Source organism: Sorghum bicolor, chromosome 4, assembly GCF_000003195.3.
Source record: "Sorghum bicolor cultivar BTx623 chromosome 4, Sorghum_bicolor_NCBIv3, whole genome shotgun sequence".
In the NCBI taxonomy this organism is placed as follows: domain Eukaryota; kingdom Viridiplantae; phylum Streptophyta; class Magnoliopsida; order Poales; family Poaceae; genus Sorghum; species Sorghum bicolor.
Window position 1 is genome coordinate 57,890,355 of NC_012873.2, and position 27,100 is coordinate 57,917,454.

The window sequence follows — 27,100 nt, forward strand, 5'->3', positions numbered from 1 at the left end:
TTATGATGAATTTTAATTTCAACAAAATTTGTTTGTTTACTAACTTAAATGCTCACAAAATATTCAAATAAATCAAATTAGATCCTATTACTTGAAAATCAAATTTTAGGTGTTACAAACTCTACCCCCCTTAGGATAATCTCGTCCTCGAGATTGAACGGTGCTTACTCGAACAGGTATGAGTATGACTTCCTCAGGTCATCCTCCCTTTCCCAAGTTGCCTCCGCTTCCGAATGCCGATTCCACTGTACTTTGCACATTCTGATGACCCGACTTCTGGTGACTCTCTCCGCTGTCTCCAATATTTTGATCGGATACTCTTCATAAGTGAGGTCACCTTTAACAGAGAGTTCTTCCAATGGCAGTTGGTCCTCAGGTACACGCAAACACTTCTTAAGTTGTGACACATGGAACACATCGTGCACACCAGACAAACTTTCAGGCAATTCCAACCGATATGCTACTTCTCCACGCCTTTCTAATACTTTAAACGGACCAACATACCTTGGAGCTAGCTTTCCCTTCATATTAAACCTCTTCACACTCCGCATAGGTGACACTTTCAGATAGACATAATCACCCACTTCAAAAGCCAGCTCTCTCCTACGCGTATCTGCATAGCTTTTCTGACGAGATTGAGCAATTCTCAAGTTATCCCGAATAGTCCGCACTTGTTGTTCTGCATGTCTAAGCACATCTGTCCCAAACACCTGAGTTTCTCCCGTCTGATTCCAAAACAAAGGTGTCCTGCACTTCCGACCATATAGGGCCTCGAACGGTGCCATCTTCAGACTTTGCTGATAGCTGTTGTTGTAGGAGAATTCTGCATATGGCAAACTCTTGTCCCAACTAGCCCCATACTGCAAAGCACAAGCTCTCAACATATCCTCCAATATCTGATTGATCCTCTCAGTCTGTCCATCTGTCTGTGGATGATATGCTGTGCTGAAATTCAACTTGGTTCCCAATGAATCATGCACTGCTTTCCAAAAGTGAGATGTGAATTGAGTACCCCTATCTGACACAATCTTCTTAGGTACCCCATGCAAACAAACAATTCTCTCCATATACAGCTCAGCTAGGCGTTCTCCAGTGTACTTAGTTTTAACGGGTATGAAGTGAGCAACTTTGGTCAAACGATCTACTATCACCCATATTGAGTCATACCCTCTCTGTGTACGTGGTAAACCCACTATAAAATCCATACCCACTTCTTCCCACTTCCATTCCGGAATCTTCATTGGTTGCAACAGTCCAGCTGGCCTCTGATGTTCAGCTTTCACTCGCTGACAAGTATCACACAAAGCAACATACTCAGCTACATCTCTCTTTAAACCATACCACCAGTACTTCTGTCTTAGATCTAGATACATCTTAGTGCTCCCAGGGTGAATGGAATATGCTGACTCATGAGCCTCTCTCAGAATCGTATCACGAATAGCCTTCACTTCCGGAACACATATCCTTCTTCCAAACCACAATACACCATTGTCATCTATTCTGAATCCTGGTGCTTTGCCTAATGCCACATTCTGTGCTATCTCCTTTAGTTTCTCATCTTCCAATTGTCCTTTCAATATCTCTTCCTCTAGGGTAGGAGTGATCTCAATTTCCGTAGCATTTACTACCATTCCCAAGTTCAAATATGCAAATTCAGCACACAACTCCTCGGATTCAGGTGTCGCCTGAAGCTCATTAGCATATTTCTTTCTGCTAAGTGCATCAGCTACGACGTTCGCCTTTCCAGGATGATAATGCACTTCCAAGTCATAATCCTTTATCAGTTCCAACCATCTTCGTTGCCTCAAATTCAGATCTGTCTGAGTGAAGATGTACTTCAAACTCTTATGATCAGTGTATATGTCACTCTTATGCCCAATCAAATAGTGTCTCCAAATCTTCAATGCATGAACCACAGCTGCTAACTCCAAGTCATGAGTAGGATAATTCAGTTCATGTTTCCTCAACTGTCTAGATGCATAAGCAACAACTCTACCTTCTTGCATCAGAACACAACCCAAACCCAGACGGGAAGCATCACAATAGATAGAGAAACTCTTACTCAGATCTGGCAAAACCAACACAGGTGCAGTAGTCAATCTCTTCTTGAACTCCTCAAAACTAGCTTGACACTTGTCAGACCACACAAACTTAGCATTCTTCTCTAATAGAGCAGTCATAGGCTTTGCAAGTTTTGAGAACCCTTCAATGAATCTACGATAGTAACCAGCTAGACCAAGAAAACTGCGAATTTCACTTACATCGGTAGGTGGTTTCCAATTCAACACATCTTTCACCTTACTAGGATCCACTGCAATACCACCATTTGAGACAACATGACCAAGAAAAGAAACTTCCTCCAACCAAAACTCACACTTACTACGCTTAGCATACAACTTATGTTCTCTAAGTTTCTGTAAGACCAATCTCAGATGTTCAGCATGTTCTTCCTTGGTTTTAGAGAATACCAGAATATCATCAATAAAGACCACCACAAACTTATCCAGATACTCCATAAATACTTTATTCATCATGTACATAAAGTAAGCTGGTGCATTGGTCAAACCAAAAGACATAACTGTATACTCATATAACCCATACCTTGTTGTGAAAGCTGTCTTTGGTATATCTGAATTCCGAATCTTCAATTGATGATAACCAGAACGCAAATCAATCTTAGAGAACACACAAGCACCTCTTAACTGATCAAATAAGTCATCGATCCTAGGCAATGGGTATTTGTTCTTGATAGTAACCTCATTAAGTGACCGATAATCAACACACATCCTCTGACTACCATCCTTCTTATCAACAAAGATAACTGGTGCACCCCATGGTGATGAACTAGGACGAATGAACCCTTTATCTTGCAATTCCTTAATTTGTTTCTTAAGTTCTTCTAGTTCATTAACCCCCATTCTATATGGTCTTTTAGCTATGGGTGCAGTACCAGGTAGTAATTCAATAATAAATTCAATGTCTCGGTCAGGTGGCATACCTGGCAATTCATCTGGAAAGACATCCGGAAACTCATCCACTACCAAATTCTGAGGATCAACATCTTCATTCAGTTGGTTCACCTTGGCTGTGAGTGGTGCTTGCACTGTTACATCAACACTGATTCTTTCTCCCTTTGGTGTTGTCAGAACCACTACTCTCTCTTTGCAGTTAATATTTGTCGCATGTTGCTTCATCCAATCCAAACCCAAGATCACATCTATGCCTGAAGTTCTCATAACCATGGGACTGATAGGAAAATCTACCCCCCTTAAAGAAAGACTTGCTGAGGGGCAACGTAAAGAAACTGGTATAGTCCCGCCCGGTGAATTAACTAACATAGGGGTGTTCATTGCAACAAGAGGAAGGCTATGAACTCTAACAAATGCTTGTGATATGAAAGTATGTGAAGCTCCAGAATCAAATAAAACTGTAGCAGGGATAGAGTTGATGCTGAACGTACCCATCATGATTTCTGGCCCCTCCTGAACAGTTTCTGCTGCCACGTGGTTCACCTTTGCTGAATTAGGAGTGGATCTCCGGTCGTTGTACTGCGGATTAAACTTCTCTGGGCAATCATAGGACATATGCCCTTCCTTCCCACAACGGAAACACCTGGTAGGAGTGTTAGAAGCACTTCTTTTTGTAGAGTTGGCATTTGAGTTCCCTGAGCGAGGTGTCTGCTGACCATGCTGCTGCTGATTATGGTTACGTTGTTGGAATGGAGGACGTTGGTTCCCACTCGGTGACTGATTCTGGAAACGCTGGGGTTGCTGGTTACGGTTCCACTGACTAACTGGTCCCTGGAACCTCTGCTGATGACCTTGATGAGAACTGAAACGCTGACGGTTGTTGCTCCCAGAACCTTGTGCCAGCATCCTTCTCTTCTTATCCTGACTCTTCCGCATATTATCAAGCACGATAGCACGATTCACAAGAGCCTGGAAGGTAGGATAGGTGTTTCCAGCCAACTGCAACCTGAGTTCATAGTACAAGCCCTTCATGAATAGACGCTGCTTATCAGCATCTTCCCTGACATCATTCGGAGCATAGCGAGCCAACTGTTCAAATGTGTCATGATATTCTGCCACAGTCATGGAGCCCATCCTGAGTGATCTGAATTCTTCTTGTTTGAGCTCCATCACTCCTTCATTTATATGTCGAGCTCTGAAGTCCCTACAGAATTCCAGCCATGTGACAGGAGAAGCATTGTTGGGGCGAGCAGCTTGATACGACTCCCACCATGTCTGAGCTGCACCTTGAAGCTGTCCAGAAGCATACAACACCTTCTCCAAGTCATTGCACTGCGCTATGTTTAGCTGCCTCTCCACAGCACGTAACCAATCATCTGCCTCCATGGGATCAGCTGAGTGTGTAAATACCGGAGGTCTTCCCTTCATAAACTCTCCACGCTTGTCCCTCACATGAACAGGTGGTGGTGTTGGTGGAGGTTGTTGCTGCAGGTGCTGCATGAAAACGTGCATCATCTGATTTTGGGTTTGCATGAGTTCCTCCACGGTGATTGGGGCATTGCCACCATTGCCATTGTCATTGCCATTGCCACGGCCTCTGCCTCTGCCTCTTCCCCTTGCTGCCATCTACATTCCAAGGTATATAAACACATCTTAGTAATGTCCAACATGACAATTACAAGAGTTAACTGAATCTGAAATTTTCTGGGTAACATCCAACATCAGCAGATCAGAAAATCAGTAATATCTCGAGTTCCAGAATTCAAAAGGATACATGCTGTACATCGTTGGAAAGATAAAGAAATTGTCTACAACTTTCATTTAGGTCATATTACCAGATTCCAACGTGAGGTTAACCAAAAACTGGGTACAACCGAAACTGTTCCAGAATTCCAGACTGCGCAGAAACCTCAACTTTAAACAGTCATAACTCACAGCTCATAATAGATAATATGGTCATTCTGGCGGCATTGGAAATATATGAAAGTCTACTTTTTCCCAGAAAAATTTGATGAACATTGCACGAGCAGAATTTGATTTATTCCAGAATCATTGCAGACTGCTCCAGAAAACAGCAAAAGACAGAAACAGGATATGACCCCAAACTACTATTTATTCATGTTCTTACTTAAGGTTCTTAATTAGGGAACTTGTGGACATGCCCACAAAGTCCCAGCACTCATTACAAAAATCCAAATCACACATATTCATAATAACAAATCAGCAAACACACCAAGTTCACGCCACAATAGCAAAGGGCTCGAAATAACTCGTAAACTACTAACGTTCCTATTACATATGGGTTCTTTTCTATTCCTCGGGTGCAGCATCCTTCAAGATGGGTTCAACATGCAGCCTCTTATGAAGTTTGGGACGGCCTAACTCTGCTCGAAGGTCATCCGCTTCCCTTTGCTCTTTCTCCAGCAGCTTCCTCTCACGGTGTAGTTCATTCTCCAACTCTATCACCTTGAGTGTCAGCTCATAAGTCAACTCCACTTGTGCTTGAAGCTTTGGTTGTGAAGCATCTGCAACTTCTATGGCCCAAGTCATCTTCTCTGGTACAAAGCGAGGATAGTGGTATGTTGCATTATACTGAACATCCTCAAAGCGTCTACCACGGTAAAAGATCAAGGCCTGGTAAGCTGCATCTGCCATGCTCTCTCTCATCGTGTCCCGGCTGATTCGAGCAATGTGTTTTGATTCCACCTTTCGAATCCCCTTAGTGGCATCCAGTGTCTTGACTATCAGCTCTGCAATCCAAAGTGATCTCCTCAGAGGGTGTTTGTGCTCAGTGCAGTTATACTCCAGTGTGGCTTGCAAATCTGGGTAATGGTGTTTCAAGGTCAGCACCAAGTTCTCATGGAAGAAATCCTTGGGATCTGCCTCTGGAATCCACAGCTCAGTAGTCCATCCCATCCTTGCATTAGCAGACTGTGGTGGAGGTAGATCTTGCATCTCCTCATCCTCAGGCCCTTCCTCCTGAGCTTCCACCCTTGATTCCTCATCTTCCAGCTCAGGAACTCCATCCACACGTTGTCCTCCTAGGTTGAACATGGCACGGTACTCCTCAGCAGCCATGCGTGCAGCACTACGGGTGCGGGGCGGCATCTACAAAAGGTTTTTAGACATAGATCAGATGGATGCAATAATTTCACAATAGAGCAAGATAGAGAAGCATAAACTTTTAACAAATAACAAGACCATAGTGGAAAGCATGAAGTAAGTAAAATAAGGACCTAAATTTTCGACCATTTGTTAACTAGGTTTGCGTCCTACAGTCAACAAAGCTTTGATACCAATTTGTCACACCCATATTTTAAGAACAAAATAGGATGCATAAAAGACTCATATGTGCCCCAGAAACAGTCGCACACATAAGTAGACAAATCTCAAATGTACCATTGCAGTGTTTATTACATAGCGGAATATATATTGAATCACATAGTCTCTTACAAACATGATAGCATAAAGTAAACAACGCTCTCGACGGAAGCTCCACACAGGGACACTGTTGACTGGTTGACTCCAAACCTAGTACTCATAACGATAATCCTCATTCCAGTCATCTTCATTATCATTTCCTGAGGTGTTGGGAAATTGCAAGAGTGAGCACATATCGTACTCAACAAGTATAACCAGGGGTTCATGAGGCTCAAATAGCTGACACTGGTTTGACTGCATTTAGCTTTTAATGGTGGATAGCATATTCATAGTTAAATAACAATTGTCAAGGTAGCATATATAATACATTTATCCCATGATCAAGTGTAAGCATAATTAACTCATAGCATAAACGATAATCAAATGAACATAATAACATAACAAGTTCATCATCTTAATGTAGATGTCCCCAAGGCCGCTCCTGACCGTGAGCTCGGCTAGTATACCAGTTTTACACTCTGCAGAGGTTGCACATCTTTACCCATGAGTCATGATTTACCCTTTCGCCCGAGGTAGCTAATCTCTTAACCCCCTTCCTAGGGAGGTCGGCAGGGATCACTATGAAGCCTTTCAAAAGTTCGTCTAACAAGTTAGGGCCGCAAGGTTTCCTTTGCGAGCAGATATAGATACCCCCCTTCCGAATGGCACAATGACGCGCAGCCTATACACATAGGGACAGGGGCTCGCACTATACCCGTGTCGGTTCAGCCCCTCCGCCCTTTCGGGTAACCTCTAACAAGCTAGAAAAGGTCTCCATACTGAGCTAAAGCCAGAGCCATTATAGCCCTCATGGTTGCACTGTTATCCCGGGTGATCACGTACAGACAAGATCTCATACAGTTATTTGTCATTCTTTTATGTTCATTGCATAGCTATTAATCATCTTACAAGATCATGGATTATATCAAGCACTAGCACATCTATACCAAATGCATATCAAGTAGGTAGCAAGGAATCCAGGTAACAATCATCTATGATTTTGCTAAGGTCGACAAGGTGATAGCATGCATATGACATATATGTGTAGTTATAAGTGAATAGGTAACAAGGATAATCCCAAGTTATACTTGCCTTGCTCAAAGCTCTCCTGAGCTTGCTGATCCTCAAAAGCTTGGGCTTGGTCACCAACGTACGGCTCACCGTCTAATCCCAATCATCAATCAACAACACGCAATCCAATGTAGACAATCATACACGAAGCAAACAAGGTATAATTAGAACAATACACCAAACAGTGGTAAAACAAATATAAAAGTTTATGATAATATTCTACGCAGCGCTACGATCACACAAACGTAAAGTTCACGAAAATCGGAATTAAAACGAGTAAGATATGAATTTTCTAAGATTTCCTATAGAGAAATAATTAATTAAATGCTACTGCAGAATTAAAAAGTTTCAAAACAGTAAACTAATATTTCTAACATGTAGAGATCGTGAATACGAAGCTAACGCAATTTGAATGGACAAAAACGGAGTTAATATAAACATTTTATGAGCAAGTTAAACCCAGTGGCAAAGCTGTAATTTTCAGAAAACGCCATTTGAACTCAGCCAGCCGATTACGTCTTCTGAGCCGAGAAAGCGTACTTTGGATATTACGTAATGGACGGCGGGTTCAAAACTTCCAAAGTGCGGGGGCTCTTTAACAAAAATGGCGCTGAAAGGGTAACTTTCTTTCCGGGCCGTTGGATCGAGATCGAGCGGCTTGGATTAGATCTGGGGAAAGGAGGGATGTCCCTCAGCTGGCCGGCCACCGGAACAGGGCTCCCGCGGCGGCGCCATAGAAGCACCTCGCCGGAGCTTGCGGTCCCGACAAATCCGGGCACTAGAAAACAAATGGGATGCACCGAGCGGAGGAGAAACTTACTACGAGCTCACCTAGTGGGAAATCTCTGGCCGAGAGCAAGCGGAGAAGCGTGACTACGTGCGGCGGCGGAATTCTCCTCGGCGAGATCCGAAACCGCTCGGTTCTAGGTGGATAAAGCTTGGCTTCGCGTTTTAGATGCAAAAGGGTTTCGCTGCGGTGCTAGGGAGCCTTATAGGGGTGCTGGTTATTCGATTTGGCAAGGAAATCCCGGAGTTCTCGGGATTGGTTCGGCCCGCTGCTCTCCTATCCGAGCACGACTAGAGGTAGGGGAAGGCACTGTGCTGCGGGGCCGGCTCGTCAGCGAGCCAAGCAGAGGGGCGCGCCCTTCAGGCCACGCGCGGGCTGGGCCGAAATGCTGGGCCGGAGCGCGGGGGAAAAAAGAAAAAAGGGGAAAAGGGGAGCTGGGCCGGGGAAGGGACTGGGCCGAGGGGTGAGAGGGGGTTCGGCCGGTGTCTCTTTTTTTTTTTTTTTTTTTTTGTTCCAAGACCATTTCCAAAAGGCTTTTTGAATAAAGTTTGAGAGCAAATAAATTCCAACAAATGACAACAGCTCAATCAAACAAAGATGCTCCAGCATGAATGCAAATTCATGTTTCTAAATTATGATGAATTTTAATTTCAACAAAATTTGTTTGTTTACTAACTTAAATGCTCACAAAATATTCAAATAAATCAAATTAGATCCTATTACTTGAAAATCAAATTTTAGGTGTTACACCTAGTTACTCCATGATTGGACAATGTTTGTCAAATAAAAACGAAATTGCTACAGTGTCGAAATCTAAATTTTTTTCAAATCTAAACAAGGCCTGAGGCTAAGGGCGTCCGCAATGGTGTTTAAATCCCTAGCTATTTGATCATAGGAAGAATGTTATTGGCTCTCAATGGTAATTTGCAAATAGCTAGCTTAAGAAGTCACTAGCTATTAGAAAGTCACTAGCTGTTGTGGAGAGTATTGCAAGAGAGTTATTTCTAGAAGATTGTGCTAGATTAGCAATTTATGAGTCGCTAGCTACTAGGAAGTCGCTAGCTATTTGATCTCTCTCCTCGATAGCCAATGAGAATGCTACTTTTTTATTATTTTTATACATCATCTCGTTAGCTATTTGTAAAGTGCTATTGAGAGCCAATAGAATTTCTCCTAGCTAGCTATTTGATAACCATTGCGGATGACCTAATTAATAAGCTTGTTAGTCTCCGTTGGGGAAGTCTTTATGTTGTGCGGTATGTGGGCACTTTGACACCTGAGAAATAAGAGGTGCCATATGGAGAGAACGGAATGACCTTACACTAGGCAGTTAACTGGACCCGTGACACAGCTTTTGATCTATGGAACTTGCTCAAAGCGACCAAGAACCTGGTGGGTGTCAGAGAAATATCAAGATGGAAGCCCCCTGAATTACGTATCCTAACGATAAATGCATGCATAGCCCGTGATCACTATAGATGCTTTGTGCTAGCACAAGCCAAATGGTATGATAATTTCTTGGATGCAGTAGTGGGACAAGCGCTGGCACGTCGAGACACGGTGAAGATGGCTGCACAGTTTGGCTTTCACAAGATTCACCTGTAAACTGATTGTTTGGAGCTCCACAGCTATGGGAAAAGCGTGAGATGTGCAACGGTCTATCATTACACCGATCCTTTCCGAGATAAACGAGTTCAGGCTTGCTTCTACGGAGTATGTTTTTACATTTGTTAGTGGATCCTATAATAGGGTCGCACATATGTTAGCCAAACAAGTCACAGCAACACACCGGTCAAAATTGTGGCATTTAACGTACTCTGGCTATGTTTGTGACTTAGTTGTTTCTAAAGCTCCGGAATGATATGAATAGAGGCGAGTTTACGGAAAAAAGAAATCAAAATGCTTCAGCTGCTTGTTAAAAAATGGAACGAAGAAAAAAACGAAATGGCAAAGTTTATACTTTTTCTTTAAAAAGTAAAAAGAGGCTTAACCTCTGTCTTCTCAAGAAAAAACGTGACGAGAATTGCGACCAGTGTATGGTCGAATCAAGTGAGAGGGGAGAAAGGTGAGCGTCTGTTCCAGTCGTCTTTATGAACCTTGTGATGGGGACGCGCCAACGATAGTGCATTCATGGTGCCCAACCATGCCTCTGCGAGTAACAGGGGCAGAACTAGATGAGTTTTGCGATAATTTTACAATAGAAGTGCATATATTAATGCAAAATAATCAAATTATTGTTTATTTATTTTTATATGGGTGCCCTGTTTAGTTCCAAAAAATATATTGCAAAACTTTTCACATTCCCATCACATCGAATCTCGCGGCATATTTATGGAGCACTAAATACAGATAAAAGAAAATAACTAATTACACAGTTTACCTGTAATTTGCGAGACGAATCTTTTAGACCTAGTTAGTCTATAATTAGATAATATTTATTAAATACAAACGCAAGTGCTACTATTTCTATTTTATAAATTTGTTTGAAAGTAAACCATTGTCTATATAGATTTGACACTGTCCGATAGTCGATGTAGAGAACCGTGGTGCAGTTGTGGCCTGGTTTGCGGCCGTAGTTAGCCATGCTGCATCGACCGTCACACTTGTGGCACAATTTTCTACTCCAACCAGTTAAAAAGACGATGGCGATTGGCGAGCGTTTTGGTTAGGATTGTTAAAATTTAATAGGTTAATATTTTTGTTTTATTTAACAATTAATATCTAATTATAGACTAATTAGGCTTAAAAGATTCGTCTCGTAAATTATTCTATAACCATATTTTTAGTTTCGTAACTCATTAATATTTAGTACGCACTTCATGTATGTGTCCAAACATTCAATGTTGGACGATAAAATTTAGCATCCGTAACCAAACAGGCTCGAATAGTCACGTCAAAAGTTATGAAGCCTTATCGTAGCAAAAGGTGTGGAACGATGAGGAACCAAACATGCTCTTAGTACTTATACCATAATTACAACCGGTTACTTCAAGATGATGGAAATAGTTGGAAAAAAATTTCTTAAATAATTGAGATAAATAGACGGAGGGAGTATAAAATTACTCCACTTTCATAACTTTGACTATCTATGGTATTTAACTCGGTTTATAGTTCTTATATCTTTCTTGTTAAATTTAGATTATGCAATAAAGCATGTGATTTTAAAGGAACAAGATGGGACGACTCAACAATAGGTTAAGGCGAGTCTCAATGCATAGTTTCATGGCAAAGTTACCAAGACTATAAACTAGGTAACCGAGCCACATAAGTTTCATAGGAATAAAACTTCTCTCTCATCTGATGAAACTCCTTTATTTAATGACCCTGCTAAGTCAGCAATTTTGCTTATGTGACACCCTATTTAATGTGCACGACACTCTCATGAAACATGCATTGAGACTGACCTAAAAATGTTTATTGACAAAGTTAGTCCAGTTACATTTAAAAGGAACCTTAATTATTTCAATAGGTGTGACTTCAACGTAATACAACCGCCCCTTGAAAAGAACAATGATAATTACTCTCTCAGTTGGAGTTGTCTTAAATCAAACTTCTTAAACTTTAACCAAATTTCTAGGAAAAAAACTATCAAAATCTATGACATCAGATTATTAATATGCTTTTCATAGTGTGCTTATTGTATATTATAGATATATTGTTAGTCTTTTCTATAAAGTTAGTCAAATTTGAGATAGTTTGACTTGCACAGATTATAGAAATTGATTTATTTAGGGATGGATGGAGTACAATGGTAGATATATGATTCCCTTCAATGCTACATTGATGTGTTTAATTTGACGGAGTTGAAACTTTTAGGAAGAGAAATTATTTAGAGTAATGACTTGTAAAACCCAACTTTAAAAAATAGATAGAAGAAATTAAAATATCCACATACTACAATATAAGCTTGAACTAGAAAAATCATTGTACTCCTCCAATTCTTAATAGAGGAGCAAGGTTCTAAATTCTAGCTATACTTGCCGCTATCCCTAGCTATAGTTGTTTGAGGAGGATCTAGCTATTTGCTCTAGTATACAATTTAGCCTTAGCTACCGCTATAGCCTGATTTAGCTAACTATTTCATGTTTTAGGGGAGTAGATTGCTCAATGCCTTAGCCAGTGATTTAAAACACTATACAACATGAGATATAGCCTCAAGACATCTAGTAAGGTGTACACATGATGGTCATTTCCGTTAAAAAATGGCAAGAAAAAATTGGGTGCTTACAACTACATCTAAGGGATTGAGCTAAGAATTTGAGTGGCAGGGTTGGGCCTTGTTAGAGTCAAGGGTACTCAATTGAATAACCATTGTCAAACAATTAGTATTTTTATATGTTGAACACTTCTAAATTGTGATCAAGCTTATGAATTTAGGATATGCAATAATACTTGATTATATGATATATCTTCTATTTTATTATACAATTAGTTCTATTATATGCTATAATCAAATATACATGACAACAACTTTTAGGCTATAAAAAAGATATTTTCTTTATTAAAAATCATGGGCCTGCTCCTGTTCAATAGCCATATAAAAATAAGAAAAAAAAACACTTTTGAATAGATTGGATGAACTAGACAAAAAAACTAAAACAATACCTTTAGATTCAATGGAGCTAAATATTAAATACACCATTAATAATATACTGGCACATTCATTGAGCGAGGAAGAATGTTTTAAAAAATGAAGCAAGAGCAAGGTGTCAATTGTGGTGATGATAAACTCAAAAGGCAGAAATTGGAAAGAGAAGAAAATATGTGTTAATCAACTTAGTTGTATCTAAACTACAACCTTTTCATGCTATCATGTTTATATCCCAAGAGGGGTACAAAAAAACAATTTCCTTTCCATTAAGTTTTTCTAGCAAAATGAGTAACGTAAAAAGGAAATATAAATTAGCTAAATGGAAGAATCTTTGTCAGCCAAAGGAACAAAGAGGAATGAGAGTATTAACTTAGGTCTACAAAACAAGTGTTTCTTAAGCAAAAAGATGTTCAAACTATGTAATAAAGATGGCATGTGGCAAGATCCCTTACGGGATAAATATTTAGGAAATGAAATATTAGGAGAAGCTGGGATTCACAATTTTTATAGACTTTGATAGGTGTGAAGACTCAGATCCTGTGCAGATGGCCTTTTATTATGCGCAGTAGATATTGATGTTTGGGCTGGGGCGGGGAATGTATAGGTTGATGCCTGTTTGTTAGCACGATGTCATGGCGTTAAAAAGAGAGATGAGTTCTAGGATTATGCATGGGCTAGTGATGACGACATAACCAAGGAAATATTGGCATATGTTTTTGGAAGGTCGCTGAGGTCATCTTATCTTAGAGTTCCACGGACAAACTATCTCTGGCAGGTATGTATTGCAACAGGACAATTCGGTTCACAACATACAACGTCCTCACTCCGTCCAGGAGAGAATGCAATTATAAGATCTGTGTCAGTTAAATTATCATAATTTTGACTAAGTTTATAGTAAATAATATTAACATTTATGTTTTTAAATAAATTTATTATAAAAATATATTTTGTAGCTAATCTAGTGACACTTATTTTGTACTGTTGGTACTTTTTCATAGAAATTTAGTTAAAGCTCAAATTGTTTGACATCTTAAAAGCAAGAATTGTATTCTTTTGTGGACCAAGATAGTATAAATCTCTCTCGATAAGTCACCAACTGCCGGTAAAACCTTGATCATGCAAGTCATTTTAGCCTCATATAACAACCAAGCCACCTTTTGCTAGTACTTATTAGCGTCATTTTCTCGTAAAATTAGGCATATTCTCATGTGAATTGCCAGAGCCTCTATGGTTCGGAAAGACATTTGTACGAACGCTATAAAATAAAAGTAGGAGTATGCTGATTAATGAGTCCTTCAAAAGTACACTGAAAACTCTGAAGTATCAATAGATTTTACCGGACTCTCAGCCACAATTAGTACACTGAAAACTCTCGTAGTCGTAGGGCAACTTTACCGGACTCTCAGCCACTCGTACATTGCAATCACCAAAAATTATACTTTTAAAATGTTAACTCTTTTTTAAAAATATATTAACATCTAAAAATTTAAATAAATGCATTGGCATGTTTCATGAGTATTTAAAGAAACTAATTTTATATTATAGGTGTTAGTACATTTTTTTGTCATTTTAGTCAAAGTTTTGAAAATTTGAACTAAAAGGCAAAGTAAAACTAAAGTGACCATACACACGAGCGACGGAAGCAGTGGCGGAGCTCTTTTATGGCAAGGTATGGCGCTTGCCATACCTTAAATTCCCAGCGATTCTCATCCCTAAATCACTCTGTACCTGGAACACACCAAAGAAATCCAGCCTACAAGACTACATACCGGGGTTTTACCAATTTAATGAGGAATTTTTATTATCAATGCTAATAATTTTGTCATACCTTAAATCTTTTCCGTCCTCCGCCACTGGACGGAAGAGAAGGACCATTCTATCGAGGGTAGCTTGCACCGAGCTGAGAGATAAAATACAAAGGACAAGGGAATAATGCCTCAATCTTGGACGAAGGTGGCAGGGACGGTGAAGCTAATCATTGTCCTTCCCGGCGAATCAAAGCAAAAACTGCGGCCTTGTTTAGTTCAAAAAAATTTTTACAAATTTTTTCAGATTTTCCGTCACCTCAAATCTTTAAACGTATGCATAGAGTATTAAATATAGACGAAAATAAAAACTAATTGCACAGTTTGGTCGGAATTGATGAGACAAATCTTTTGAACCTAGTTAGTTTCATAATTAGACAATATTTATCAAATACAAACGAAAATACTACTATTCCTATTTTGCAAAAAAATTTGAAACTAAACAAGGCCCTATAATACTGTAACAAATTAAAGCACCTCATAGAGGACGGCAACAGTCACGGTTTCTTTTTATTTATTTACTTTCTTCTAATTTTGTTCTGAATTGACCAAATAAAGATACATGCATTTATGGTATTGCACTGTCGTCGCAGGTTTGCAACCGTGGTCTTGTTTAGTTCCCAAAACTTTTAAATTTTTGGTACTGTAGTAATTTTATTTTTATTTAGAAATTATTGTCCAATCATAGATTAATTAGACTCAAAAGATTTATCTTGTGATTTACAGATAAACTGTGTAATTAGTTTTCATTTTCGTTTAAATTTAATGCTTCATATATGTCGCAAGATTTGATGTGACATAAAATATTGATTTCTTTTTTAATTTTTAGATGAACTAAACAAGACCCGTCTTGTCTCGTGAAAAAAACCTAACCATGCCTCACCATGTCTCTGTTGACCCGTCCCTTTTGCCATTTTATAATGTCCTGCTTGATCCGTCCTTTGGGTCCCAACCAACCAAAAACTTTGGTAACCGCACACAATAATTGTCAGTTTAGCGTGCACGTAGAAGCATGGCTGCTACACCAGTACCCGTTCTCATTGCAGCATCATGCCTGTCCACTTGTCCAGCTCCAGCAGACGTCCAGCACTCTACTGTTGCGAAGCTGACAACCTGTATCATGTAGTACATATGATTCCATGTAATGTATAGTTTTTCTTTTTTTGTAAATGGGCACTATAGCAATTTTGTTTATATTGACAAATATTGTCTAATTATGATTTGTCTCATAAATTACAGACAAACTGTGAGTTACTATTTTTATCTATATTTAATACTCCATACATACGATGTAGATTCGATGTGACAGAGAATCTGAATATTTTTACAAAATTTTTTGAGAACTAAACAAGGCCTAGCTTTAATTGTTCATCGCCTCGCAGAGCCTGTTCGCTTGAACTTATAAGTCGAATATGTTAGCCATTCAGCAGTGTTTTTCTCTCGCAACAAATTAGCTAATAGTACTTTATGTTCTGGCTTGTCAACCAAACGAGCTTCCCAAATCCAGTTTCACAGTTCACTGTCTCTGTGACCGCGCGAACAAACCATTAGTTTTTACCCGCGTCATTGTCTCAGGCCTTGTTTAGTTCCCAAAAAATTTTACAAAATTTTTCAGATTCCCCGTCACATCGAATCTTTAGACACATGCATGAAGTATTAAATATAGATAAAAATAAAAACTAATTGTACAGTTTGGTCGAAATTAACGAGACGAATCTTTTGAACTTAGTTAGTCTATGATTGGATAATATTTGTCAAATATAAACAAAAAAGCTACAGTGTCGATTTTGCAAAAAATTTTGGAACTAAACAAGGCCTCACTGCACTTTGGGGGTGATCTCACCACCCACATCTGAACAGGAGAGGCAGAGAACACAACAGCAAACAGTGTCATCCTGCTTCAGGTGGAGTAGGTGATTACAGGAGCACATGAAACGAGAGGACAGCAGGTACCTGCCATGCATCACCGGTTACTATTCTATTCCGTAATCTGTGAGTAAATAACGTACTCCGTACGCTGGATGCCCGGCGCTACCACTAATTGCCCGCGATCGATTTACTGTTTTACTGCCTCCTCGAACCCGATCGATCGGCCTGCAGGCAGCAAGTACTAGCAGTCGTGGATCGATCGAGTTCTGCCTCCATGAATAAGCTTGGAGAGGAGGACGTACGGCCGAGATGCATGATCGATTCCAGTGCATGCGCACACGGAGAGAGGAGGTGGAGATGCCTGTAGTGTAGTTATGGTTGCGTCGGCGTCTCTCGCCGTCGCTGCAGCGCAGCGCAGTGCAGTGCAGGTGCAGGCCCCGCCCTCACCATTCTCATGAAGTGCAGTGCAGGGAAACGCTGCGAGGCATTGCATTGCATCGACACTCGGGCCTTGTTTAGTTCCAAATTTTTTTGCAAAATCAACACTGTAGCACTTTCGTTTGTATTTGACAAATATTGTCCAATCATGGACTAATTAGACTCAAAAGATTCGTCTCGTCAATTTCGATCAAACTGTGTAATTAGTTTTTATTTTCATCTGTATTTAATACTCCATGCATGCGTCTAAAGATTCGATGTGACGGAGAATCTGAAAAATTTTGCAAAATTTTTTGGGAACTAAACAAGGCCTCGCTGAATGCTCATGCAGTAAATGTGCATTCAACCACTCGCCAACCCAACAGGCAGCAGGGCCACAGTCAGGCCGCGCGCGGTCACCACATGCGTGCATTGACATGGCGAGCGAGGCGCGCGATCACCACATGCGTGCATTGAGGTGAGGGCCTTTCAATTCAAGCTGAATATATTCCCTCGGCGCGTTCCACTTCTCGGCCAGCTTCCAGTTCCCCTTTTCCGACTTTCCAAATGCCCCATTTAAACTCTGAAGAAAAAGAGGCCACTGAGCTCCAGTTGCTTCCTTTGACAAAAAGAGGCCACTGAGCTCAAATTCAAGGCTAGCATTTGTGGACTTTTTTGAAGTCAAGCAAAGCAGTAAGTAGCCGGTGAGTGGTGACCCATAGGCACAGCAACAGCGAGGAAAGAAAGCACAGCTAGCCCTAACTGCTGCAACCACCAACTGAACCTGCTTTTCTGCAATCCTGTGTGATACGCGTCATGTTTGACAGGTTTTTGGGAAAGAATGGACGAACTGGTGGGGATCACGCCAAGAACAGGAAGGATTACTGGAACCAGGTGGACGACAGTGCAAAGACTCGCAGAAGACACTGTAAAAACACGACTAGAGCTGTTGCGTTTTAGGGCCTCGCGGTGACCGAATCTCGTAAGCGGCAGCGAGAGCGAGATCAGCTCAGCTCACATGCGGAAGGGAATCCTGACGGAGGCCCCCTTGTTTTGCAGATGAGACAAGCGGACGCCCTGTTAAGCAATGAGGCTTTACACTGTGCGATCACGCGGCAAAGCATCGATCGGACGGGCAGGCAGATCGATCGCCGCAGTCGGCACGGCAAAGGCATCAGCTGGACCGCCGGAGGAGTTAAAAAAATGGTGCATGGCGACCGCGAGGAGTGTTCATCGCAGCGGTCGCAGGACTTTTCCAAGAGACAAACCTCTGTAGCTGGTATGCAAAGTTTATAGTAAACTATTCAAAAGCTGCTGCATGTAGGGCATGTAACCATGATCGAGGACCATAGCTTTTGCTGGGTGCGGTGACAGGATATGAGTGAATTTAGGCATGGATGATTGTTTCCAACATACAGAAAGTTTACAGTGATTCAAGTGAAGTTATCCACAGTTATTCTGTCTGGAGCTCAGACTGTATAATGCATGACACTGAAGCTCTGCAAATCGTATCATGCAAAGATACTGCAAGTGGTGTAGCATACGACTGTTGTTGCCGACTTGGCGTGGAGCACGCGACCTGCAGACAATCTGCTCATGCTCTCTGGCGCCATCAGCTGTGGAGGGGAACTCCACATTCAGTGAGCAGATACTTTTGCGAAATCATACAAAATTCCTAGTAAGAAAAATTGTTTCAAATCAAGGGCCTCACAGCCCCAGGCTCCTGCACCAATATTGCCGTGATAATTGATTTTTCAATGCCTGTAATTTTCAAAATGGCATTAGGCAACTAGTCGAAGTAAGATGGCCACTACCAAAAGTAATTGGCATTTGGCAACCGATGACGACACTGACAGATGTTTGAGCAGAATGTTACAAACTCCGAAATGCACAAATAGGGCCAACGTGAAACATACTCCACTTGACAGTCATTGTTCATGTGGTTGTTTGCTGAACCTCCCAATTGGATCCGAGAAAAATGAAGTCATTGTTCATGTGATCTTTTGCTGAACCTCCCAATTGTATCCGAGAAAAATGAAAGAGAGAAAGGGAAAAGAACTTGATTCAGAGTAGCATATGCAGACAGATGTCAGTGAGAGTGCCTCACGTCACATCATTAGAAACGTTAGAATCGCCAATGTTATCGCAAAGTGGCAAAAACCATTTGACAGTCATTGTTCATGTGGTTGTTTGCTGAACCTCCCAATTGGATCCGAGAAAAATGAAGTCATTGTTCATGTGGTCTTTTGCTGAGGCCTTGTTCAGTTGGCAAAAACCGGTGAAAAACGACACTGTAGCACTTTCGTTTTTATTTGACAAACATTGTCCAATTATAGAGTAACTAGGCTCAAAAAATTCATCCCGCGGTTTACAGATGAACTGTGCAAATAGTTTTTGTTTTCATATATATTTAATGCTCCATGCATGTGCCGCAAGATTCGATGTGACGGGAAATCTTGAAAAATTTTGCGAACTAAACAAGGCCTGAACCTCCCAATTGTATCCGAGAAAAATGAAAGAGGGAAAGGGAAAAGAACTTGATTCAGAGTAGCATATGCAGACAGATGTCAGTGAGAGTGCCTCGCGTCACATCATTAGAATCGTTAGAATCGCCAATGTTATCGCAAAGTGGCAAAAAAAAAAAAAAAAAAAAAAACATCCGACCTGCCGGATTCGAACCAGCGACCTAAGGATTAATCTGCTCATACTACAGTCCTCCGCTCTACCAACTGAGCTAAGGTCGGTTTTTGTTTCAGGCATATACAGAAAGATTTATTAACTTCATATCATGTCAAGATTAACTATCCACCTAAAGTAATTAGGATTAGTGATTAAATATAGCCAGACCAAACTACACAGAACCAGCAGCAGCTTTGTCACTATCACATCATCAGTAATTAGGATTAATATATTTTTATAGAAAATTTAATTTAGTTAGATGAAAAAATATTTACTTCAGCAGCTAAGCTGGGATTTAGATGGAAAATAAGAAATGGTAAAAAAGTTAAGTTCTAGGAGGACAACTGGCTTGGGCCTTCCAGTCTTGCTATCCAATTTTGGGAAATTTATTTCTGGGTAAATGAAAAGTCTGGACTGTGGCTGATTTATGGGATGGGAATGAACTGAAATGTACTTTTAGGAGAGGTTTTAATTTGAGGTTGAGAACCAATGGCGACAAATCATCCAATTAGCTGCAACCATTACTTTCACAGAGGATGATGATGCCCTGATTTGGCAATTCTGTTCAAATGGTGTCTATTTTTCTCCGTCCCTATATATGTCATAGGATCATAAATTTTAGAGGAATACTCCCTGTTCATGTCCCAGCAGTGTGGCACTTAAAAGTACCCCCTAGAGTTCAAATTTTCCTTTGGTTGCTATCAAAGAAGAAAAATTTGACAAGGTATAACTTAAGCATTAGGGGAAACTGTGCATCGTCTCTTTTTTGAATGTGCATTTGCTAAGCAGATGTGGGTTTACCTTTCTGAAGTCTGTGATAGAAGTGTAGGTAATGATTTTATGTCTATTGGTCAGATGTGGTTAAGCAATAGTAGATTTTTAATATGCAATTCCTTTTGTGCTGCAGGCCTGTGAGGCCTCTGGAGTCTGGAAGAAATGGTCTCTGTTATTTTCAGGGAGAGTTGTGGATAGATTTGAGGCTGCTGCTCTTGAGAATTGCAGCCATGCTTCAAACTTGGATCATTCTGTGCCCACAAGTGAAAAAAAAAGGAGTTCTCATGGAGACTGCGGAAGCTGAAAAACATTGCTTTCGGGCCGACGTGGATTACTGTATGAATCAAGTAAAGAACGAGAAGGACTACTTCATGTTCAAGCAGGCGTTTAATCAGCAAGATCAACCTCTACCTGAAGAAGTGACGATGAAATTGTCTGGCTACCTCAAGCACGACGCTGACGTAAATTAGAAGAGTTGGGTTAAGTTTTAGCTGTGTGAGCCATTTGTGTTCTTAAGTTGGCTTTTGTTCTTTAACAAGTTGTTGGCACTGTATGGACGGGTGAGCTCCACCTGAATGTCGTAAACGTTGATGATGGTGTCTTTGCTAATGCTTAAGACAGGGGCAATGCCCTAGAATTCTAAAAAAAAAGTTATTGACTTCTTGAAAACCAGATATGAACCTTTTATGGGACGGCAACGTATCATATGCGACTCAGCTTCGTGTGCAACCTATTAAATCACCAATTAAGGTCACAGGATGTAGATCCAACGTCTGAGGTTTTTTTTCATTTAAACCCTTCCATCTGGATACACATGGGTTAAATTTAAACCCACAGATGGAGGGGTTTAAGTGAAAAAACCTCAGACGTCAGATCTAAATCATATGACCTTAATTGGTGATTGCATAAATTGCACACGAATCTGAGTTGCATATGATACGTTGCCGACATATGGGGTATAATTTTTTTCGCTTGAATGCTATGAACCATGTTGCTATCAGTCATCTAGAGTTGAAAACACCAAGAGAATTTCATCTGCATGAAACTTAATTATTCTCCCTTCTTAGAAATGTTATCATATCATTATAAATGCTTACCTATTAAATTCGGACTGAACTCGAATGAAACTACCAGACACTCGTGGTCAAAGCAGGTGAAATATACTGAGATAAACAGATCGGACCTTTCCGTCGGATTGGAAGGCCCAGTCTGATTAAACCTTCAACATGCTTTTCTGGGCCGTGGATCCGTGTCACATTCTGGCCCGACACTCTTGCGGCCCATAAAGTGGACGCTGTTTTTGCTTTGCCCGGCCTCGGTTGTTTCCCAATTCCCCCCTGCCTTTTTGACCTTCGCAATTGCAAGTGGTTTTACAGCGCAGCTCGATGGCGTAACATCGAAGCAGGTATCTTTCGATGTGCTCGCTGCTCGGCGCTCGCACATGACTTGACGGAACATGCTCGCGGATTTCGCATTTCCCATGGCCGGATGGCATTATTTTTCTGACCAAGTCTTATTGTTTATGGCTGTTTTGCCACCTTTCTTCCCTTGGTACAACGAACATTTACCATCTGCACGAACAGGTGCAGAAACAGCACGTGATTTCACGCCATACATTCATGCACTTTGGTCATGCTTCAAAGCTGGCAAAATCTTTGGGGGACCGAGTATATTTGTGGGCAAAATCGACAACCATACGAACAGGACGTGCGTGAAAATATTTCATTTTCATTGAACCAATGAAAGAATCCACCATGGACACTACTACAAAGTACAAATTTTAGCCGCGTGGAACACTCTCCACACCCCATCACCACCGCCTCATCACAATCACAACCGTTAATTACGACCAGCGAAATCTACCCCAATGTGGCGCACGACGACGTGTCCGGGTCCACGAGCGCCGGGACCAGGTACTTCCTCCCATGGGCCCCGTTGGCATTGAAGCTGGCCCCGCTAGCCTGGTCCACCAGCAGCGAGCCCGCGTAGCCGGGGTACGCGCCCTTGCCGTACACGCCGGCGCACGCCGTTGCGGCCTCCAGCGGCGCGTCAGCCGAGCCCTCCTGGTAGAACCCGTTGCCGAACGGGTTGGTGACCGTGCCGACGATCATGGACGCCAGCGAGATGACCATGCCGTCGACCCCGACGTCGCCGTTGGGCGGGGTGAGCGGCGCCGCCTGCGGGCCGTACACGGGCTGGTGAAACGGCCACGCGCACTGCCCGGGGCACTGCGACGCCGGGTTGCCCACCCACACGTACGCGAACCGGCCGGAGCGGGACCGCGGGGACGCGCCGTGCGTGCCGCACCGGGACATGCAGAACCCGTCCACGGCCACGTCGGCGGCCGTGAGGACCAGGTTGATGGCGCGGCTCGGGCCACCCTTGGCGGCGAGCCTGAGGAGGTCCCTCTCCGTGAGGCGCTTGCCGAGGGAGCAGTTCTGGTCGACGACGTGGGAGCCGAGGCGAAGCGCCGGGAACCGCACCTTGGAGCTGGCGTAGTACTTGCGCGCCGTCTTGAACCACGTGGCCACGGACGGCTCCGGCCGCACCGCCGCCGGCGGCGCGGACAGAGACGAGACGAAGTCGGTGATCACCGCGCGCTGCGGCGCCGAGAAGTCGCCGTACCAGATGAAGTTGACGGCGATGGGGCCCGTCAGGAGCGCGCCCTTGTGGTACTTCATGGTGATGGCCGGCTCCTGCACGAGCGCGGTGAGCCTCCTCCCCGCGAGGGAGGCCTGGAACATCAGCGCCAACGCCAGCAGCGTCGCCGCTAAAGATGCAGTGGAACAAGCCATTGGTGGTGGCTCTCCAAGACGAAATCTCTACTTGTGGTGGTGGACTGGTGGTGTGGTGTTCTTGGACGAGTGATTTCAGCTGGTTCTTCTTGTTTGTGGATTTGCGATGGATGGGTGGGGATGAGCGGGGGCCGCGTTTTATAGAGGCGCGAGGCGACGAGCCGGCGAAGTGTGAGACACAGACAGTGGAGTGTGGAGGGCTGGGGCCTGGGACGCTGCGTGCTGCGCGTGACGTATGACGAGGAGGGCACTTTCTGGGCCAAAGTAAAGAGGCGTCCTTGGCCGGGCTGCCCGAACGGTCACTGACAGCTGGCTTTGCGTGGCCCCTGCCAGCTCCCAGCTGTAGTTGGGTGAGCACTTTACCATTTTGCCCCGGCACTTGGTGCCGCGGAAACTGCTGCTAGGCCGGGCGGAAAGCAGGGGCAAGTTGGGGATTGCGGGAAAGATGGGCAAAGTGGGGTCTGCTGGAGTGGGTAAAAGCAGGTTGGCTTCTCGAGGCGCTTGAAATTTTAGGCAGCGAGATACGAACGTTGGGAGAGGGTGGTGGGCCGGGCCCGGTGTGTGGATTCCGAACGTTGGATCACTGGCTTATGGGCCCGGTTCCCAGTTATTACTACAAGCTGTGAACAGAGGAGCAACAGCAGTACGCAGGTACTCCTCCAAGAGTTGGTGCGCACTGTTCACTTTGTCAGTACGATCAGGGTTAGGCCAATCCTCATCCACGTAACTTGCCAGCCAGGCTGATGGTGGCCTGCATTGCATGCACGGTATTGGAGACTGCAGTGGCTGACAGATTGGCCCACTTACCAGTCATAATCGGCTGGCTAAAAAAGATATCTGCTGATGCTAATTTATAATAAGAAAATAATCTTTTATGATTGAAAAATAATGTTGATATGTTGAAGCGAAAATGACCGAACCAAACGCGGAGATGGCAGAACAAAACTAGAGGAGAGGACGAAAGAAACCAAGCGCGGAGATGGCAGCGGTAATGGGAGCGAGGAAACCATCGATATGGTATTCCTAATACTAGAACGTGTGATCCTGCCATGTTATTTCCCATCGCACGGCGAAAACCTGGGACGGGACCCCGTCGATCCCAAATCTCCATAGCCACGCCAATGCTAGAAGTGGTCCGTCGGATCGTACTACCGTCACACAGCCATGATCGCAGCAGGCGAGCACCAACTGCATCGTCTTTGTACCGTACTGTACACAATAACCCACAACTGACCAGTGACGAAGAATGAAGGATGCCAGCGTGCTGCATGCAAGGCCGTGAGCTGACAGACGGTCACTGTGTGGGGTTAGCGAAACTCGTCACCTTATTATTTGCCAAACCAACCGTGGAGGACGCACTCGCATGATCGGATCGGATGTGATGAGATGGAGATCTCTGACGAGGCTCATCAGCGTACGGCGCTTGGCGTAAAGCGAGCAAAGGTACAGGTCCCGCATGTCAGCGGATAGCGTAGCCGTACGCGCGCGCCGGCCCCGCACCCCCAGCGCTTTCCTGCTCGCCGGGGCCGGATGCCTGGACCCCAGGCGTGGGCTCGCATAGATATCCGCGTACGGCCGGCCGCCAGCTGGTGGTGAAGCGGCTAGGCGCGTCGCTCTGCGGCCGCCTGCGGGCAGGTGGCCCTACCGCCTTCACGACTCGCTCGTGAACGGCCAGTCGCTTGTTTAGGCCTTGTTTAGTTTAGAAAAAATTTTAGATTTCGCTACCGTAGCACTTTCGTTTGTTTGTGGTAAATATTATTCAATCATAGACTAACTAGGATCAAAAGATTCGTCTCGTGATTTACAGGTAAACTGCGTAATTAGTTTTTATTTTCGTCTATATTTAATGCTTCATGCATGTGCCGCAAGATTCCATGTGACGGGAAATCTTGAAAAATTTTGGGAACTAAACAATGCCTTAGTTCGCAAAAATTTTCAATATTTCTCGTCACATCAAATCTTTGGTCGCATGCATAGAGTATTAAATAAAGATAAAAATAAAAACTAATTACACAGTTTATCTGAAATTTGTGAGATGAATCTTTTGAGCCTAGTTACTCCGTAATTGAATAATATTTGTCAAATAAAAATTTTGCGAACTAAACAAGGCTGCTCGCGTCATCGCGTGCCCACCACCACTGGCCAGCCGCTGGCTGGCTGGCTGCGGGCGCCAGCCGCTCAGCCGTGGTCCGTGGACACGCGTATACCCACACGTACGCGAACGAGACGAGGCCACGCATGCAGAGGCTGGCCGATGGCCTGGCCTTATCCGCGCGCGAAGGCGGGGCTGGCGGGCCGGGAGGATGTGGCCGGGCCGACGACCTCAACAACGTCCTAGGGGTAGGGGAGATCAAAAGATGAAGTCTTTGTTTAGTTTCTAGACAATTTTGTAAATTTTATTAGATTCTTTGTCTTATCAAATCTTATGTATGGAGCAATAAATATAGATATAAAAACAACTAATTATATATATTATCTATAATTTATGAGACGACTCTTTTAAACCTAGTTAATCTATAATTAGACAATATTTGTCAAATACAAATGAAAGTGTTACAGTGTTTATTTTACAAAAAATTTTAGAACTATGCCCGTCCTAGACTGCAGTAAGGCCTTGTTTAGTTCACCCAAAAATTCAAAAGTTTTCAAAATTCTCCGTTTGTCGAATCTTTTAGCGAATGCATGAAGAATTAAATATAGACAAAAATAAAAACTAATTATACAGTTTGTCTGTAGATTGTGAGACAAATCTTTTGACCCTAGTTAATCTATGATTAGATAATATTTGCCATAAACAAACGAAAGTACTACAGTAGCGAAATTAAAAAAGTTTTCGCATCTAAACAAGGCCTAAGTAGATCGAGAAGTCGTTCCGCCCTTTGTCCCCTAAGATGGGTAAGCATCTCCAAAGGTTTTGCATTTGAGGTTTGCATTTGAGGAATTTGCCAAAAAGCTCCAAAAGAGGTATCCAACGGTTTTGCATTTAGAGTTTGCAATTTGGACAGCTTGGCAAATGAAAAAGTAAACTTGGCAAAAATGTCAAACTGTGGACGGCTTTGCAAACCCGATCACACGAGCAAAATCACGCACAAGAAAAAGAGTAGTGCTGTTTTATGCTGACAAGTGCAAATGCACGTACTAGCAGACTAGCGAAGTCACGCGTGTCTGGAGACCTCATATTTTTATTCTTTGCTAAATCCAAATGTCAATTGCTTTTGTAGATGGTCTATTTTTATTCTTTACATTTTATTATGAGAATTTGCAAATAACAACAAATGGCAAGTTAATTTACCAAAGCCTTTAAAGATAAATATGTTCTCATATAATGTTGCTCCAACTTTTTTCTAGCTGGCGAGCGATCCAGTCCGCGGCAGAGAACAAGACAGGGTAGAGGTCGGGATGGTGACGTTGAAGGGCGGTGAGGGGAAAAAAAAGGCTGCATGCTTAAATGGGGACGAACGAGCTAGGTGGGGCGCGAGCGATGCCATTCATGCGTGCATGGAAGTGGAGCTATCACGACAGTACCGATGCATGCTCTCGTCTTTTCTGGCGTGTCGTGCTGCGCCCCTTTCCTGGAACGTTTCGTGAAGGTCTCAAGGCCAGCTAGCAGCCAGCTCTTGCAAGCCGAAAACGGAATGCGAATGCATGTTCAGCTGGCGAATGCATGCTGCTTCGAAAGCTTTCTGCAATGTCTGCATGCAGTACAGTTTGGATGCCTGCGCTATTGCAAGGGACTTTGCGTGTTCTGGGCGTGAGTAAAATTCACTAGTATCTCCACTGTACGGTGGTTGTTTATGGTGATTAAAACACGCGTTTATGGCAATTAACTGTTTTTCTATCCAGGCAAAGGACGAAAGGCCTGGTTTCGTGTGCTAAAGTTTAACTCTCGTCACATCAAATATTTAAATACATATATGAAGTAT

The 27,100-nt window shown here is 42.7% G+C and overlaps 1 protein-coding gene and 1 non-coding gene across 2 annotated transcripts; both read right to left on the minus strand.

Moving 5' to 3' along the window:
* Nucleotides 19,588–19,673, minus strand: TRNAY-GUA. The gene is given in 2 exon segments: nt 19,588–19,623; nt 19,637–19,673. It is a non-coding gene; the product is annotated as a tRNA-Tyr (tRNA).
* On the minus strand, nt 22,091–23,360 carry LOC8074815 (protein EXORDIUM). Its single transcript, XM_002454196.2, has one exon. The coding sequence runs from the start codon at nt 23,175–23,177 to the stop codon at nt 22,242–22,244; it is 936 nt and encodes a 311-aa protein (XP_002454241.1). The 5' UTR covers nt 23,178–23,360; the 3' UTR covers nt 22,091–22,241.

Excerpts from the sequence above, each read along its gene's own strand:
- LOC8074815 (XM_002454196.2), bottom strand. The coding sequence starts at position 23,177 with ATGGCTTGTTCCACTGCATCTTTAGCGGCGACGCTGCTGGCGTTGGCG.